General features: G+C 38.7%; 2 protein-coding genes across 2 annotated transcripts in view; one reads left to right on the forward strand and one right to left on the reverse strand.

Moving 5' to 3' along the window:
- Positions 1–4,022, forward strand: part of DHX9 (DExH-box helicase 9) — a 42,046-nt gene extending 38,024 nt beyond the window's left edge. Inside the window, exons 27-28 of the mRNA XM_047751842.1 lie at positions 445–645; positions 2,831–4,022. Of these exons, the coding sequence (XP_047607798.1) occupies positions 445–645; positions 2,831–3,554 (925 nt within the window). The 3' untranslated portion in view covers positions 3,555–4,022. The remainder of the gene's footprint in view (positions 1–444; positions 646–2,830) is intronic.
- A 5,209-nt stretch (positions 4,023–9,231) lies between these two features.
- Positions 9,232–18,789, reverse strand: part of SHCBP1L (SHC binding and spindle associated 1 like) — a 32,168-nt gene continuing 22,610 nt past the window's right edge. The window contains exons 6-10 of the mRNA XM_047754059.1: positions 17,998–18,103; positions 13,161–13,314; positions 11,382–11,632; positions 10,148–10,270; positions 9,232–9,551 (exon numbers count right to left, since the gene is read on the reverse strand). Coding sequence (XP_047610015.1) covers positions 9,300–9,551; positions 10,148–10,270; positions 11,382–11,632; positions 13,161–13,314; positions 17,998–18,103 — 886 coding nt within the window. The 3' untranslated portion in view covers positions 9,232–9,299. The remainder of the gene's footprint in view (positions 9,552–10,147; positions 10,271–11,381; positions 11,633–13,160; positions 13,315–17,997; positions 18,104–18,789) is intronic.

Genomic DNA, 18,789 nt, shown 5'->3' on the forward strand with positions numbered 1-18,789 from the left:
AAGAATGGTATATCTTAGGAGTATGGTTCATACTTACTTGGTAGTAAAATCTGAAGTTGACAATACTAGTAGAAGCAAATGCATTAGGCATTGGAGCCGAATCCATCACCATGAATACTATACAGGAATTGGAATCTAATTGGAGCTTGGGTACCTCTTTCATGTGCTTTAAGTTGCTCAGAGACTAGTGGTGAGTATATAGTAAACACTTAGCAAAAATTAAATAGAAGTTAATGGTTAATAGACTCAGTCATATTCGGGAAAAACTTACCCAGCAATCCTAGGTCTCCTGTTTCATTTTTTTATTTGAGCCTGAGTGTTCTGTATTGCCAAGAGTATTTTGCTTGATAGACTTGGTTAACAACTGTCAGTAGACTGGCGGTGAATTTTAAGAAGTTAGCAAAGGTTTTTATTGTTATTTTCAATCATTTTCCTTTATTTTAGGATCAGACTGCAAATATCTCATGAAGCTGCTGCCTGTATCACTGCTCTCCGGGCAGCCATGGAGGCTCTGGTTGTAGAAGTAACCAAACAGCCTGATATCATCAGCCAGTTGGACCCTGTCAATGAACGTATGCTGAACACAATCCGCCAGATCTCCAGGCCCTCAGCTGCTGGCATTAACCTTATGATTGGCAGCACACGGTAAGTACCACAGTAACTTCTCTTTGAACTAAGCAGGGGACGGTAATCTTATACCTGCCCCAAATTCCCACAATTAATTAATAAGAGGCCTTGTTACGGAAGTTTAAATTCTTGGCAAATGCTGGCTGTGAAGTTTAGTTCTGGTTAACACACCCAGAAAAGAGAGTATTACTTAGTTTTGTGTCACTGATCTATTAAACCAGTGCATGTTTGAGAGAGAAAGGGACCGTCAAGTACATAGGGAGTCCAGGGTGGGTCACATGACAGGAAAGTGACAAGAAAGAGCCCAGATAATCCTCTTCCCACAGTACCGCTTTGCCATCTCTAAAGAAAAAATGATGAGGGGTTGAATTGCTCCTTCTACAAATGCAAAGCAACAAGGTTTATCTTAGGGAAGTAACAAGAACATGATGATCCTAAAACAAAGCAGTGTGAAATTTCTCTCAATTCTTTAAGTGTCTTATTTGCTTCAGGGTTTTTTTCCCCCTTTTTAAAGTTTTCTTTGCCCACAGCTTTTTGTTTGGAAATAACTTCATAGCCTGCAGAAAAGGCAGAATAGGGTGCAGTGAATACCCAAATACTTTTTCATTTTAGGTTCACTGATTGTCAGCATTTTGTGATACTATGCTTTCGTATATGCACACTTCTTTTGCTTAATCATTTGTAATTAAGTTACAGATGTTATGTATGACATTTTGTCAGTATGCCTCTTGAATCTTTTAAGAACATAGTTACAATACCAGGTCACACTCCAAAAATGTGTTACAATAGGAGTTTCTGTCATGGCTCAGTGGTTAACCAATCCAACTAGGAACCATGAAGTTGTGGGTTCAATCCCTGGCCTTGCCCAGTGGGTTAGGGATCCAGCGTCGCCATGAGCTATGATGTAGGTTGCAGACTCAGCTCAGATCCCGCATTGCTGAGGCTCTGGTGTAGGCCGGCAGCTACAGCTCCGATTGGACCCCTAGCCTGGGAACCTCCATATGCCACAGGAGCGGCCCAAGAAATGGCAAAAAGACCAAAAAAAAAAAAGTGTTATAATAACAGGAATATGTAATCATATTGAAGTTTTTTTCTAGTCATTCAAAAATAACCTTTAATCTCCCAATCAGGGATCACTTACTACATTTGATTGTAAACTGTTATAATCTTAATGTGTAGAACTGATAGGTGCTTTATGAATTCTGGCTTCTCATTTGGCTATAACTGAGTTAATCAAACAGTGCTTAGTAGAGCGCTACACTGTGCTAAGTGCTTTTCTGATATTAGCTTATCTTAATATAATCTGCCTATCATGTAGATAATTATCTCCTTTAATAAAAATAAGAAAACTAGGCACAGAGAAGTTAAGACCCAAAGTCATACAGCTAGTAAGTGGTAGAGCTGGATTCAGACTCAGGCAGTGCAGTTCCTGAAACAGTGCTGTCTTCATTACTGTGGACCTGCTAGCAGGTGTATTGAAGAATTATTGAGGAGGAGACTCTTCAGAAATAAGGTGGAAGATAAGTGTCCTAGGCAGGTAAGAAGGCGGTGTTCATAGGTGTTTGAGAGAGATACTTTTGTCAGGGAGGTAGTGTCGTATATAATCTTCTGTAAAGGACAAAAGGCCAGAAACTAGAAAGGATGGGATAAGTACAGGATGTTCTCAGAAAAGCTGCACAGAAGGAATAAGTGGTTTGGGGTATGCTGAATTGACATTTTGGTGAGACAATTTGATTTTAGGCAATTTTTTATTACCCCTCACTTTCTTTGCCACGTGAACCAAGATTTAGATGTAAACAAATTAGCCAAAGACACTTTTCAAAAACAGTTAATGCAGGAAAATACCTAGTGGTAAAGATCAAATAACTCACTGCCATCTCAGGGAACCTCTTTCACTTTCCTAGAATGACATATAGTTGAGATGTGAGAAAGAACTCTTAAAGTTGTAAGGACTTATTGCCAAAATTTAAGGTCTTTGAGAATGAACCAGAACTTTAAAAAAACACATGGTTAATAGTTATGCTTCATCTTGTGTCTGTTTTGGATTTAGCAGATTTATTTCATTTCTGTTTGTATGTATGCATTTGGCTTCATTCCCTTTGTGTGTTAAATTTTCAAATATGACTAAATGTTTCTATCTTGTGACTAGTTGAGAAGTATTAAGGATACTTTGCTAAAGTTGGTGGTTTTGTGCTTTCTCTAGATATGGAGATGGTCCACGTCCTCCCAAGATGGCTCGATATGACAATGGAAGTGGATATAGAAGGGGAGGTTCTGGTTATGGCAGCGGAGGCTACGGAGGTGGCAGAGGCTACAGAGGCGGCGGAGGCTACGGTGGTGGTGGCTTCGGCGGTGGCGGAGGCTTCGGTGGCGGCTTCGGTGGTAGCGGAGGTTTTGGTGGTAGTGGAGGTTTTGGTGGTGGTGGAGGCTTCAGTGGAAATGGGGGCTTCAGTGGTAGCGGAGGCTTCGGTGGCAATGGGGGCTTTGGTGGTAGTGGAGGCTATGGTGGTGGTGGGGGCTTTGGGGGTAGTGGTGGCTATGGGGGTGGTGGAGGCTTTGGGGGTAATGGAGGCTATGGGGGTGGTGGAGGCTTCAGTGGTGGTGGAGGCTTCAGTGGTGGTGGAGGCTTCAATGGTAGTGGAGGCTTCAATGGTAATGGAGGTTTCAATGATAATGGAGGCTTCAGTGGTGGCAGCTATAGTGGTGGCTCCAACTCCTATCAGGGAGGCTATGGTGGAGGTGGAGGTGGTGGCGGAGGCTATAGAGGGGGTTCCCGAGGTGGCTATAGAGGTGGGTCAGGAGGAGACTACAGAGGGTCTGGTGGTGGAGGCTACAGAGGATCTGGGGGATTCCAGCGAGGAAGTAGCAGAGGAGGGGGCTATGGGAGTGGCTACCCTGGACAAGGAAGAGGCGGTGGTGGCTATTAAAGCTTGGTTATGTCAGTGCCTGCGCATAGACAGTTTAAAAAATAAATGCATGCTACCCCTTTTCCCAAGTTGTTTATTTGCTGCCAATGAGTAAACCCATTTTTTTCACCCATGCTGTGATTCATTGTAGTTTAAGGAAACTAGACGTAAGATTAGTGCTTTTGTTTATATTATGTAAAATATAACGATCTATTATAAAAGTACTACCGTTTGTATTTTTTCTTTAAGGAGTAAAGATTTGCCTTTAAAATTCACTTGATATTTTCTTGCCTTTAGTTTATTAATACAGTAGAAAATAAAGTTCTACATTAGATACTGGCCATGTAGTTAACTGTTTGTTGATCTTACATGTTAGAATAATGTCAATTACATCTGTTTTAAATGTCAGCTGAAAAACTGTACTCCATTTCCCAAGTATACTGACTATTGTTATTACTTGTAGTAAGAATAAATAGTCTTGGAATGAAATTGTTATTCTTGGATTTAATACTGGCCCAGTGCACAATTCACATGGACTTCTCTGTACCTGAATAAAACTTTTGACCTAGGGCTGAACATTTTTTTTTCCCCAAGTTTTGTCTTTGAAAAATCTAAGACCAAAGTCAGCATTCTTTTAGTTGTTTTCCAGTGTAAAAATTAAAATTTTAATTAAAATTACAAATTAATCCACAAAACTCTTGAATAAAGATTTAAGCAAAGAACTAAGGTAAATGATGTTTGACCATTGTATAAAGTTTAGGTATTTGATGAATAACTGTTTGCATTAACATGTATTTCAAAGGGTATTTGTAAAGCTAGTTGAGATATTTATAAGCTTCTAAGATTCCAATGAATTTTCACATTTATTATTTCAGAAATAGCACAGTGAGTAGGAATTTAAAAAATTTTAGGTTAGATAGCCCTGAGCTCATATCTTAATTCTTAAAAAAAAAAGTGGTTATAGTATAAAATCATTTTGTCTAAAAGTACATACCTTAATTTGAAAATGCTTTATTTCGGGGAGTTCCCGTTATGACTCAGAAGGTTACGAACCCGACTAGTATCCATGAGGATGCAGGTGAGATTCCTGGCCTCGCTCAGTGAGTTAAACATCTGGTGTTGCTGTGGCTGTGGTGTAGGCCAGCAGCTGCAGCTTCAATTCAACCCCTAGACTGTGAACTTCCAAATGCCACAGGTGCGGCCCTTAAAAAAAAATCTAGGCGTTCCTTTTGTGGTGTGGCAGGTTAGGGATCTGGCGTTGTCACTGCGGTGGCATGGGTAAGGTCCCTGGGCCCAGAACATCTGTATACCATACAGGCATAACCAAAAAAGAAAAGAGTCTGCTCCCTAGAAACTAATTACAGTAGCCACCTGTTCCCAGTTTTACTCCCACAGGTTTCCTGGGCCTTAGGGAAAGGGTTGAAACTGAGAAAGTGTAGGAAAACTGGACCAGGTTGGTCACTCTAGGATTAATCTTTTTTTTTTTTTTTTTCCTGGTCTTTTCAGGGCCGCACCTTCAGCATATGGAAGTTCCTAGGCTAAGGGTCAAATTTGGAGCTATGCACCACAGCTCATAGCAGTGCTGGATCCTTTAACCCACTTAGGCCAGGGATCAAACCTGCATCCTCATGGATACTAGTTGGGTTCGTTACTGCTGAGCCACGAGATGGGAACTCCCAAGGATTAATCTTAATGAGAGATCTTTTAGAAATTTCTAGACTTTGAAATTGTTTCTTTCAAACCTAGAACTAAATTTAAGGTAAAGACAACAAAGGAATTGGCTACAAATCCAGTATTTAAGTTTCTCATCTTAACTGATAAATCTGTATTTTTCATAGTAAAAATGTGAAATATTATATACTTGGTGTTTATTTTTAATACTTTAGTAATTATTAATTTAACTGAGATTTTTAACTCTTTTTTGAAAGACTAGACAAATCACAATAGGATTAGGTTAACCTGCTGATCTAAATAAAATCTAAAATTTTGGGCATTATTTCTTCTGACCATTTCCTACTTAGTAATCTAATGATACCTACCAATGGATTAAGAAATTAGGAAATAAATGTTTATCTTATGCAACTATAAAATCTGAAAAATACCACATTACAAAAAATTGTATAGCGTAATGTTAATGACATAAAGTTCCCTGAGTTTTCTACGGAACAAATCAAGTGTTCTATGGAAAAGCAACACATTTTGTTCAAAACTGTTTTAGGATCAGCAGATTAAGAACCCAGCTAGTATCCGTGAGGATGTAGGTTTGATCCCTGGCCTCACTCAGTGCTCAGTGGGTTAAGGATCCGGTGTTGCTGCAAGCTGTAGCATAGGTTGCAGACGCTGCTAGCATCTGGCATTGCTGTGGCTGTGGTGTAGGCTGGCAGCTGCAACTCCATTTCGACCCTTAGCCTGGAAACTTCCATATGCCACAGGTGTGGCTCTAAAAAGAAGGGAAGGAAAAAAACTATTTTAGGCTTCATTTGAATAATAAAGTATATATGTAAAAGATTTAAACACTGTCTAGTTCAGTTGTCTTAAGCTTTGGGGGGCTGAGGGACTCCCTTGAGAATATGATGGACTCCAGCAGAAGGTATGTTCAGTTTTTTACTTAATATTGCAGGTAGTTTGTTGGAGCCTATTTGTATACTTAAGCTTAAGAATGCCTGATAGGGGAGTTACCGTCGTGGCGCAGTGGTTAACGAATCCAACTAGGAACCATGAGGTTGCTGGTTCCATCCCCGGCCTTGCTTGGTGGGTTAACGATCCGGCGTTGCCGTGAGCTGTGGTGTAGGTTGCAGACGCGGCTCGGATCCCATGTTGCTGTGGTTCTGGTGTAGGCCGGCAGCTACAGCTCCGATTCAACCCCTAGCCTGGGAACCTCCATATGCCATGGGAGTGGCTCTAGAAAAGGCAAAAAGACAAAAAAAAAGTGGTAAGCAGAATAATACCCCTCAGAGATGTCCACATTCTGATTTTCAGAGCCTGTGGATACATAGTACACGTGGCAAAAAGAACTTAGCAAATGTAATTTAAGACCTTGAGGTGGGGAAATTACCCTGAATTATCTGAGCAGGCTTTAGTTTAATCATAGGATCCCTAAAAGTGGAAGGGAGGGGGCAGAAGAGTGGGTCAGGGAGATGAGATGGAAGAAGAAGCAAAGCACTGAATTTTGCCAATAACCCAAGTGAGAAAGAAAGAAATCCTCCCTTAGAGCATCCAGAAAAGGAGGAAAGCTCTGTCAACAATGATTTTTTTGTCTTTTTTTTTTTTTAGGGCCTCACCTGTGGCATATGCAAGTTCCCAGGCCACGAGTAGAATTAGAGCTACAGCTGCCAACCTACACCACAGCCACAGCAACTCGGGATCCAAGCCATATCTGTGACTTACACCACAGCTCAACACTGGATCCTTCTCACTGAGCGAGGCCAGGGATCAAACCTGCATCCTCATGGATGCCAGTCAGATTCATTTCTGCTGAGCCACAATGGGAACTCCCTGTCAACAATGATTTTATTCAGATGGGGTTCATATCAAGACTACAACCTACAGGACTGTATGATGGTAAACTCGTGTTTACGCCTCTAAATTTGTTATTAGGGAGTAAAGCGTAAGGGTGGGGAGGTGAAAAGGGAGAAAACAACTGTATGAAAGTTCAGATTTCTTAGAAAATCTTAATGCTTTGTGTGTGCCTCAGGGATATGAGAATGGGTGGGGTGGAGGGGGGGGCCACTGTGTTCTGAAGTGGGCCTGGGGAAGGAGGAATTGTTTGGGAACCAATGGCAGCAACAGAAAGGAGGCAGATGACCAATGAGTGAAAAGTTTGCTCATGTGAGTCTGTTACTTTCTTTTCACTCACAAGAGCTTACTGTCCATCACCTACTCTACAGCCAAAAATCAGGGAGGTAGAGGAAGATTGGAAAGAAAAATCCCTGCTTTTACAGCTTATTAAATTCATTATAGAGATTGTTCTTATTAAAGCCTTAACGGACAATCACTGGCATTCTCTTATGTCACCCCACTAACAAGACCTTGTGTTTTTAAAAAATGGTCATGGAGTTCCCGTTGAGGCTCAGTGGTTAACAAACCTGGGTAGTACCCATGAGGACGCATGTTCGATCCCTGGCCTTGTTCACTGGGTTAAGGATCTGTCGTTGCCATGAGCTGTGGTGTAGGTTGCAGACTCAGCTTGGATCCCGAGTTGCTGTGGTGTAGGCCAGCAGCTACACCTCCAATTCGACCCCTCGCCTGGGAACCTCCATGTGCTGTGGGTGCAACCCTAAAAACAAGATAAAGTAAGATGAAAATAAAGTCAGGTTGGGGAAGGAAAGGTTAAGAGCTCGCTTAAGCCTGAGTGCTTATTTTCTTGTACATCCTTAAGTCGGTTGTTTCTTAGAAAATGAACACCCTATTTTAGAGGACACACGGCCGTCCAAAAGACCTTTCCTAGCTTCATTTAGTTAGATACAGCCATGTGATGAGATTCTAGCTGGTGGGAGGCATCATAGTTGAAACAAGCATGCAACTTAGTTGAGAGGTCCTTTTCCTTCTGTTGGGCTGGAGTTTAGGTATAATGGCTTGAGCAACAGTTGCTGTCTTGGATCATGTGATGATTTTGAATAGAAACCATACAAATGATAAAACAACATAGAGGAAGTTTGATTTTCTAATACTCGATACCTACCTACTGGCCTTAACACTAAACCCCCATGGAACATCTAACACCTCTAGACTTGAATATGAAGGAGAAATACATTTCTTTGTTCTTTGCCTCTTATTTTGAGTTTTCTTGCTTCCTATAGTTAAGCCTAATCCTGTATAACAGTGCTATCTTACCTCATTCCAGTTACCTGCACAGATACATGGGAATGAATCAAGAATCAACCATAAACTTATTTACATAGAACATCTAATGTTTCTTTTTGGACTAAGACTATATAAAACAATACGTAAAACTGCATTTGTTTGGGGAATTATATGGCAAAGATGATGTTGCCATATATTTAAAATAATTACATACTTTTTTTTTGTCTTTTTTTGTCTTTTTGTTGTTGTTGTTGCTGCTGCTGCTATTTCTTGGGCCGCTCCCGCGGCATATGGAGGTTCCCAGGCTAGGGGTCGAATCGGAGCTGTAGCCACCGGCCTACGCCAGAGCCACAGCAACGCGGGATCCGAGCCGCGTCTGCAACCTACACCACAGCTCACGGCAACGCCGGATCGTTAACCCACTGAGCAAGGGCAGGGACCGAACCCGCAACCTTATGGTTCCTAGTCGGATTCGTTAACCACTGCGCCACGACGGGAACTCCCTAAAATAATTACATACTTTAAAAGTGAGTTTTGGGAGTTCCATTTGTGGCTCAGCAGAAACAAACCCAACCAAGATCCATGAGGATGCCTGTTCGATCCCTGGCCTTGCTCAGTGTGTTAAGGATTTGGCATTGCTGTGAGCTGTGGTGTAAGTCACAGACTCAGCTCAGGTTTGGTGTGGCTGTGGTGTAGGCCGGCAGCTGTAGCTCCAATTTGACCCCTAGCCTGGGAACTTCGATATGCCTTGAAATGTGACCCTAAAAAGTGGGGCAAAAAAATTTTCATGGTGTGTGAATTATATCAAAAAATTTATTTAAAAGAACATGTTAAAATCAATCACAATGAAAGAGCACTAAATAAGTTATTAAATTTTAAATTTCATTAAAGTTACCCATTTCTCTGGGATATGAGAATTATTTATTAAACATATCTGAAATGTAAAACTAACATCCAGATGCTTTAACTTGTGACAATTCTAATATCCCCCTTTAAGTTTGCCTCTATTTTATTATTATTCATTTCCAGATTCAGATTTTGCATTACTTTGGAGAGCATATTATCATCTTTTTTGTCTCCTGAAGCAGCCCCTTTGTTGAGGGCTTCTTCTGCTACAATAAAAAACTGTTCAGTTGGTTGAAGAATGCTTACTCCATAGCCATTGTTGTTGTAAATATGATTATTAGTCATCTTCAATTTGGGTGCTGGAAGAACCTGTTAAATGATTCAAGGAAATTAGTTTTTCAACAATTTCTATAAAAATAACAATCTCAATTTTGAAGAAGTGTTATATTCCTCACACTGGATTAATGTAGTATTAACTATAAAAATGTATAAAGAATAAATATTAAATGAAGTTTTCAATTGTATTAGTTACTGACAGAGATAACCCATTCTAGATGGGGTTATAGCAAGAGCCCATGAAGTTGACTTTTAATATAACATAAATATGAAATAATTTCAGATAGTGAAAATGATGAAAATAATTTAATGATGGGTAAACTAGAGTTTGAGGAGAAAACTTCCTTTTTTATCTTAATTTGTTTCATTTTGCAAAATGTCTTACAAATCTGCTCAATTAAATATCTCAGTATATTTAAAGTTACTAGAATTTAAGTTGAAACCATTAAATTACAAGACTAAACTTGTTTCCTTTCAACCATCATTTAAGCTATATTTTAATTACTTGTACCATGTTTTTCCAAATCAACAATAACATTTATGCTAAAATTTAGGACTAAAACTAACATTTTAGTATCTTTCTAATAATTATAATCCTTACAATTTTATGTTAAAAAATATGAGAGTACCTTCATATTAACTCCACCTAAGGTGCTTTTTGAACTGTCACTGGTTCTGAGGTTATTACAGTGATGAATTTCATTCCTTTCCAAAATAGCAATGCTCCCAGGATACAATTCAACACCAGCACCCTGTAAATTAAAAACAAATAAAACAATCTACAAAATAACATGCACCTCTCCAAATTTTTCTTTAGATTTGAAAATCGTAATTATTAGCAATACACTAAGCTACATGACAATAAATGATAGTGCAAATGACAATTTATTGTAGAGATACTGTTTAAAAATGAACAAACTGTCAGAGATTCATCAGGCCTAGAAGAAAGATTAAAGCCATGTGGTCCATTACCTTGCTCTCCCATCCGAATCAAGACTCTAGAAAGGAGGAATTCCCTTTGTGGTTCAGTGGTTAACGAACCCGACTAGGATCCATGAGGATGTGGGTTCCATCCCTGGCTTCTCTCAGTGGGTTAAGGATCTGGCGTTGCCATGCGCTGTGGTGTAGGTTATAGATGCAGCTCCCATCTGGTGTGGCTGTGGCTGTGGTGTAGGTCAACAGCTACAGCTCCGATTCAACCCCCAGCCTAGAAACCTCCATATGCCTCGGGTGTGGCCCTAAAATAGCAAAAAAATAAAAAAAGATTCTAGAAAGGAGTAAAAAAATTTCTTTAACTCCCTTTTCAATAGTTATAAAAATTTACACTCTAAATTCCTCATAATGCTGCTACAGTCTATCTCATTTTAGTGGAAATTAAGAAAAAGACATTCTATAAAAAGTTCTAAAAGTTCCCATCTTGACTCATTGGTTAACAAACCCAACTAGCATCCATGAGGATGCAGGTTTGATCCTTGGCCTCGCTCAGTGGGTTAAGGATCTGGCGTTGCCCTGAGCAGTTATGTAGGTAGCAGATGTGGCTCAGATCTGGCATTGCTGTGGCTCTGGTGTAGCCTGGCAGCTATACCTCCAATTAGACCCCTAGCCTGGGAACCTCCATATGTCGCAGGTGCATAAAAAAGTCATACACAAACCAAAGCTAATACTTTCTTCCTTTGGACTTCGGCAGTTCATCTTTTCTGTGTGTACTATGACATGCTTATACTTGTCCTTATTTTACTTATTTTTAGCAGTTTTGAAGTTTATAATTCCATTCAGAGATAAAATCATCGTTACCCATTTTTACATATTAAGATCAAAGTTATTTATAGCCATATAAACCATAAATTTTATAAAATGAAATACCTGGGCACCAGTTATTTCACTATCTGTAATTGTCAAAGCAGCCCCTGTAAGAACACACACTCCTGTTCCTTCACATTTTAATATACAGTTTTCTAGAGTCATGTGGCCAGACTCTACCACCACAATACCATCAACTGTCCCTTGTTGTATCAAAGATAGATGCATTAGTTTCACATTATCAGCTTTGGACACCACAAAACTGTCATGAGAAGGTTCAGAAGTAATCATAATTTCCTCTCTCTTTCCAATTCCTGATTCATAGGGACAGAAATACAAAAATAAGTACTCCCAAAGCTTAAAGCCCTTCAATCATTAAATAATACTATTACTGTTTGTTTTTTCATGTATTTTTAACAAGTAATATCTGTAATTCTTCATTAACTAATTAGATACTTAGTGTAATCTCTTGTCCTTATTTTGATGCCATGATGGAAGAATCTGGGTTTAAAATCAATCTAAACGTACCTATGGTACTTAGCATACTCATTCCACTACATATTTCCCTATAGCATATAGTCATCTACAAAACGTGTTAAGATATAGAAGGTATCTTACCAAAACCTGGTTTCAAAACCATAATAAATTACTATCACTAGAAGGACTGGCAGAGGAGTTCCCTGCTAGCCTAGTGCTTAAGGATCCAGTGTTATACTGCTGAGGCTCAGGTCACTACTGTGGTGGGAGTTCAGTCCCTCGCCTGGGAACTTTGGCGTGCTGTGGGCATGGCCAAAAAATAGCAGAGATTCCTAAATTAGGTTACAGAATTAATGTAATCATATCCTTAAGTTTGTTCTAGAGTAGTCTGAGCAATCACCTAAATTTAACATCCATTCAAACATAAGGGCTTGGATCTTAGTCTACAGATTTTTTGGAGTTGCCATGGTGGCTCAGTGGTTAACCAATCTGACTGGGAACCCATGAGGTTGCAGGTTCAATCCCTGGCCTTGCTCAGTGGGTTAAGAATCTGGCGTTGCTGTGGCTGTGGTGTAGGCCGGCGGCTGCAGCTCTGATTGGACCCCTAGCCTGGGAACCTCCATATACCACAGGTGTGGCCCTAGAAAAGACAAAAAAAAAAAAAAGAAAAAAGGTACAAATTTTTTAAATTACAAATATGATCCTTATTACCATGTAGCCCAGCAAAATACAACTGATTACAGTCAACAAAATCTAGTGAAAATGTTGCTCAGTTTTTGAATTGATAGACAAAGTTTTAAGTCACTTGTCTTCTTTCGGCCAATGGGAATACCCTTACTTTAATATACAAGGGCAGAATTAAAGTCACTAAGTATCTTTTGAACCTAAAAGAAATTTAGTAAACTCTGCTTTTCTACTTCTGTTTTAGCAAGTTTGCATGTAAATCTAACTTTCTAAGAAAATGCTGAGTATGTTTTAATATAATCCTGTATTTGAGTTTTCCTACTAAGGTGATATGAAGAGCTGTGGAGACAAGGAGAAAAATATAGATTGAACTAATAGAAAATATTATGAACGGATATTTTTCTGATTTTGATTATTTAGAACCTCTGCTTGCAGTGCTACATTATCATGCGGAAGAAGTAGGCTCATTGATTTGCTCTGGTATAGTATGTCCAAAAGAAGTCACCTGTACAAATAGTACACTCTTGAACAAATGAGAAATCTTAATTATAAAAGGGACAGAGATTTTTGTGAAACATAAACACTGTCCCAGTTTCTAATAATCTGATTAACTATGTTGATAACATACAATTTGTCCAATATATATTGCTTTTAAAAGGATGCAAAGGATGCCCGGCTAACCCTTTATAATGATGTCATCAGTTAATAATGCAAGATTTACAGCTTGATATTCTCCTGGAAAAATAACTACTGTATCTCCACTGTAACAACTATCCAAAGCCAAATCTAAATCATCATGTTGCTGGAGAAGTGTGTCGGAAGATAAGTCCTTTACCTGAAAAGAAGAAATAAAACAATGTCAAAGTGAAACAGGTCATTTTAATCGGTTACTTACTGGTAACATGCTTTTCTCAAAGACTTACCTCCTATAGGTAATGCAATGTAAATACTGTATTATTAAATGCTCAAAGTATCAGCCCGTCAATTCAGGAATGATGAAAAGAGATTTTCTGTACAAGCACTAATAATTTTACAGAAGTCATATTTATGTACTACCTCCTAAGCCTCACAACAGTTCTTTGAGGTAAAGTATTATTATCTCTGTATATGGTTAAGAAATTAAAACTCAGATTGAATGATTTGCCCAAGGACACAGAGTTAGTGAGTTGTGAAGCTAGTGGTGGTGAAGCTTTAGACCTAGGTCTCGATGACACCACATCTCTCCGCTGCCACTTTGTTTGCTTTAACTCAAACTGACCCTACAATTTTATTCTAGAACCAAAAAAAGTACCAGAAATTTTAAAAAAACAAAACAACGTCATGGCACAGTGGAAACAAATCCAACTAGGAACCATGAGGTTTTGGGTTCAATCCCTGGCCTCTCAGTGGGTTGAGGATCCTCTGGTGCTGCTGTGAGCTGTGGTGTAGGTCACAGACGCAGCTTGGATCTGGTGTTGCTGTTGCTGTGGCTGTGGTGTAGGCCAGCAGCTATAACTCCAATTCAGCCCCTAGCCTGGGAACTTCCATATACCTCTGGTGTGGCCCTAAAAAGACAAAAAAAAAAAAAGAAAAGGCTTTCAGACTAGATGGAGGTGATAGCTGCACAACACTGTGAATGTACTAAATGTAACAGAACTGAACTGTTTGTTTTAAAATGGTTCATTTTGTTATGTGAATTTTACCTCAGTTTTAAAAAAGGGAAAATAAAAAGATACAAGAAGGAATAACCAAGAGCACACTCTCTCTGAGTCAGACAGCAACAGCAGCAGTAGTACAGGTGGAAGGGAAGGGGCTGTTCTTCCTAGCACCTGATATATTTTCAGACCCAGTTACCCTACCTGGTGTGTTTTAGGACAGTTACCACACTTTCCAAAGTACTGCAGGGAAAACCTGACAACAATGATGGAAACATTATTGAGAGATAAATGGCAGAATAGTAATAATAACAGCAGTGACATTTTCGTGGTAGGCACTTGGCTAAAAGATTTATATAGGAAGTTCCCTAGCACAGTGGGTTAAGGATCCGCTGTTGCTGCAGGTGTGGCTCAGGTCACAGCTGTGGCATGGGCTCAGGAACTTCCACATTGCCACAGGTACAGCCAAAAGAATTTACATAAAATTATTTCACTTAAGCCTAAAGACTCTATAGAATAGATTCATTATTCCTTTTTACAGATAAGGAAATAAGAGAAACTGTGTAATTGATTTAACCTAATACAAGTATTATGAACAAAAACTGAATCAAACCCAAGATTTTATTATTTTAAAGCCTAGGTTCTTCATCACCACACTATCCTGTCTTCTAGAAAGAGAAGGAATAGGATAGAGTCCTCTAATGAACAGAGGGAACATGGCTGTTTCTCTTAGGTATGGGAGAATAACCACTGTTTAACTTTAATCACTGAAACAAGTACTTCTTATCTTTATCAGGAATGATTCAGAAGTCAGAGTGGGGCCTGAACCTAAAGATAGTCTTTGCAAGTTGAGAGCTTAGGGAATAAGAGAGGAAGTAAAGACATACCTAATTTGGTTGACAATATGTAGGACATTAATTCAATAGAAAATACAGGAGGACTAGGGATGGGCTATGTACAAAAAAATAATAAGTTAAAATTTAGAACTGCTGTATGTTAGTGAGATATAAAGATGCCAAGAACTTGCAGTAATGTTGGTTAGAAAGGGGAATAAATTTGCTGCAAAGCCACTGTGTGTCAGGCGCTACTAGGTATTTTATATACAACATCTCATTTCATCCTCAAAAAGCCCTATACAGTATCAGTGGTGGCGATGGTGCTAGTACCTGTAATAGTTGTGGTAAACATTGTATTATTCTAAGCCCATTATAAATATGCACTCATTTAATCTTCACAGCTCTATAAGGAACACAGTATTATCCCCACTTTACAAATAGGGAGCTAAAGCATAAATGGGTAAATAACTTGTTGAATATCACATAACTAGTAAATGGCAAAGCCAGAATCTGAATCCATGCAATTTGGCTCCAGAGATCATCCTCTTAATCAGAACAGTACACAGTTTTTATCACTTTTTTTTTTTTTTTTTTTTTTTTTTTTTTGCCTTTCTAGGGCTTCTCCCGTGGCATATGGAGGTTCCCAGGCTAGGGGTCAAATCAGAGCTGCAGCCGCTGACCTACATCATCACAGCCACAGCAACTTGGGATCCGAGCCGCGTCTGTGACCTACACCACAGCTCACGGCAACGCCGGATCCTTAACCCACTAAGCAAGGCCAGGGATGGAACCTGCATCCTCATGGATGCTAGTTGGATTCGTTTGCATTGCACCACGGTGGGAACTCCCTTATCACTCTTTTTAAAGCAGTCTGCAAATAAAGAAATTGGGGTTCAGAGGTAGGCAGCTTGCCAAAGACAGCTACTTAAACACTGGGCTCCCTGACTACAAGATCCATGTCTCCACTAAACTACTTGTGAAGATCACCAGCATAAAGATGAGTGTGGATAAAACTGTTTAAGGAAAGAGCATGGAGCAGGAAAACGCCAGGCAAAGAATCTTCAAAGTTGAAAAAACTGTCAAAGGCTATGTATACAGCTATGACTACCAACAAATTACGACTATCAAATTTTGTCAACCTCCAAGGTATATCTAAAATCAAAGATTTAAGCAAAGTGGAAGTTGATATGATGCTGCCTTCTCAGAGTGGTCTTCCTCTCATTATCCTGTCCTCCGAAGTTCACGGATATTTACTTACACAAGTGAAGACAGGGTTACAAAGCACTGAATAAAAACTTGAGAAATTTCTTACTGTCACAGGAAAATAAAGCTAAAAACAGATTTTAAAACAAGTAAAAAGATAGGTAGAAATAAAAATATTTTAAAAGGCTGGAGATAAAAGCAAAATCTATACCTTACTTTACAATGATGTTTTAAAAGATGTTTACAAATATAATTAGTATAATAATCAATGTTATTGAAAAGCTGACCCAATAAGCAAATCGAAGGAAAATTAAATTTTGTTGAAAATAATAAAAAAAGGGTAGGACAGCAGACAAGAACAGTCTCATAAGCCAGCTTTATCTCTCATCACTCCCCTCATAGATATTAAACACCAACCTTTCTGGATTTCTTTTAGTTCCTCACATATAGCTCTCATATTCTCTCTTGTCAAACATGCACTGATTTTCTAATTCAACAAAAAATGTTGGGCACCTATCACGTGCCAAGCATCATGCTAGGCTGACTGGTAAATATACACCCCTTGCTCTCAAGGAGCTCATATTATAGTAAAAGAGACAGACATCTAATAGACAGCCGCAAAAAGTGTCTAACACAGTCATGATAAGAAAAAGTGCCAGTAAAGGGAAGTGCAGGTGCATGGGAGTATATAGTAGTCTCCTGTGTTCTGGAAGGTTGAGAGAGCCTTTTTCTATGGAAATGACTTTTAAATTGAGACCTGAGGGATGCGCAATAACTCTGAAACAACATGGTGTATGTACACCAGGATGTGGTATTTCTGAGGGAAAAGAAGGTACATGAAGGTGACGAGGGATGTGGTCAGGCTAACTCTCAGAAGAGCGTGACTAACAGCTGGGTAGATGGTAGCGCCGTTTACTGAAACAGAACTCCAGAATATAAATAGGTCAGTGGATAAGATCATGAATTTAATTGTGGATATTTGAGTTGAAGTACTCATGAGATAGATCAAAAGGTGATGAGCAATAATAGGCAGTTGGACACAGAGGTTTAGGGATTGGAACAAAAATGTGGGCTGTGGATACACATTTTGGATTATCAGTGTATATAACTGAAGTCATGGGAAGAGATCAGATAAGTCATTTAGGGATATTACAATGCAGAAAAAAAAAAGATAAGTGCCAAGTATTTAGGGGACAGAAGGAGAAAAAAACAACCAGAGAGATTGAAACCAGCAAAGTATAGTAACAGAGGACAATGAAAAAAAGTATTCCAGGGAGAGAGCTATGAAATACTACTGAGGGGTGAAGTGAAATGGAAATATTTACTCTTTGACTTAGAACATTTTCCCCTTTTGGGCTGGTTAAATTTATATTCATCTTTCGGATTTCATCTGGAGTTATTTCTTTCAGCCAGGATTCCTAACTCTGGCTTCTGTACCTGTCCTATGTGCCTTCTGTACATACTCCTATTGTGTCATTTATCATTCTGTGTTGTAATTGTAATAGCAAATTTTCTTGTCCATATGCCCAGCATAATCAAACTTGTCAAAAGTATGGACAAAGCAAGACTGTGGGTCTGATTCAAAATTGTATCTCCCTCAAATGCAGTATTTCTCACATTTGTATCCCATAGTTATTACCAGGGCACCTGGCAACAAGATTAGTATTCAGTAAATAGTTGTTGGTATTTATTTATTTAGTACCTATTGAATGTTAATCACTGAGCTGGGTGTAATGGAGGAAATAAGGCATTCATGTCAGACAAGAACCCAACCTTCAAAGGGCTTCTCTTCTGATTACATGCTTAAACGTAAATGAACAAATAAGAATAAAATGTATTTCTTACCATTTCGGTAGTCATCACTTTTGCTACGATATGTGTTATTGTCTTTCCAAAATCTCTTTTTCCTTTCCTACGCCTAAGAATTCTTGGAAAGAAAGGTCCGTGAACTCTAAAGTTAAAAACATTTATTTATGATTAAATTAGCATGAAAAAGACTCAACATACTTACTTAGAGAATAAAAAGATGCTTGGTACTAAGCATCTTTGAGAAATAGGTTTCACTAATTTTAACCTCCTTGAGAGCAGTGAACAACTTAAGAGCAATGGAATGATAGAATTCTTTTAGATAACTGTTTAAACCTTTGAACTCCAAAATCTTTTCATTTTAATGAATATCTGCATGCACCCCACTATAATCAGTATCTCAATCATCGCAACTTTTCAGTACAGTAGAAATTTTCCTGATTGTACTTTCATAATCCATTGAATTGTAGACTTACTCAAAGTAGAAGTATAAGAATGTTTTATGACATGCCTATTTTAAATACTGTGTTTAATTAACATTGTTTTTGTTTCAAAGAATAAGTTCTTCATAGATATAGTTGGCTTTTGGCCTCTCATCAGAACAATTCTAGTTTCTCTACTGTTTAACTGTTTGCTCTTTAGCACTTTTTGTCAATTCCATTCTTTCTCTCCTTTCTGCTTTGCTTTACAGTTTCTATTTCCCGTCATTTAAGTGTCATCAAAAGAAAGAAAAAAAACAGTATAGTTTTTACCATTACCGTCAGCCAAAAGGGACACTCCTTTTCCAATAGATTTACCAGTAGTCTCCTTAGGTGTGATCTTTTGGGTTTT

This window comes from Phacochoerus africanus, chromosome 11 (genome assembly GCF_016906955.1).
Source record: "Phacochoerus africanus isolate WHEZ1 chromosome 11, ROS_Pafr_v1, whole genome shotgun sequence".
NCBI lineage: Eukaryota > Metazoa > Chordata > Mammalia > Artiodactyla > Suidae > Phacochoerus > Phacochoerus africanus.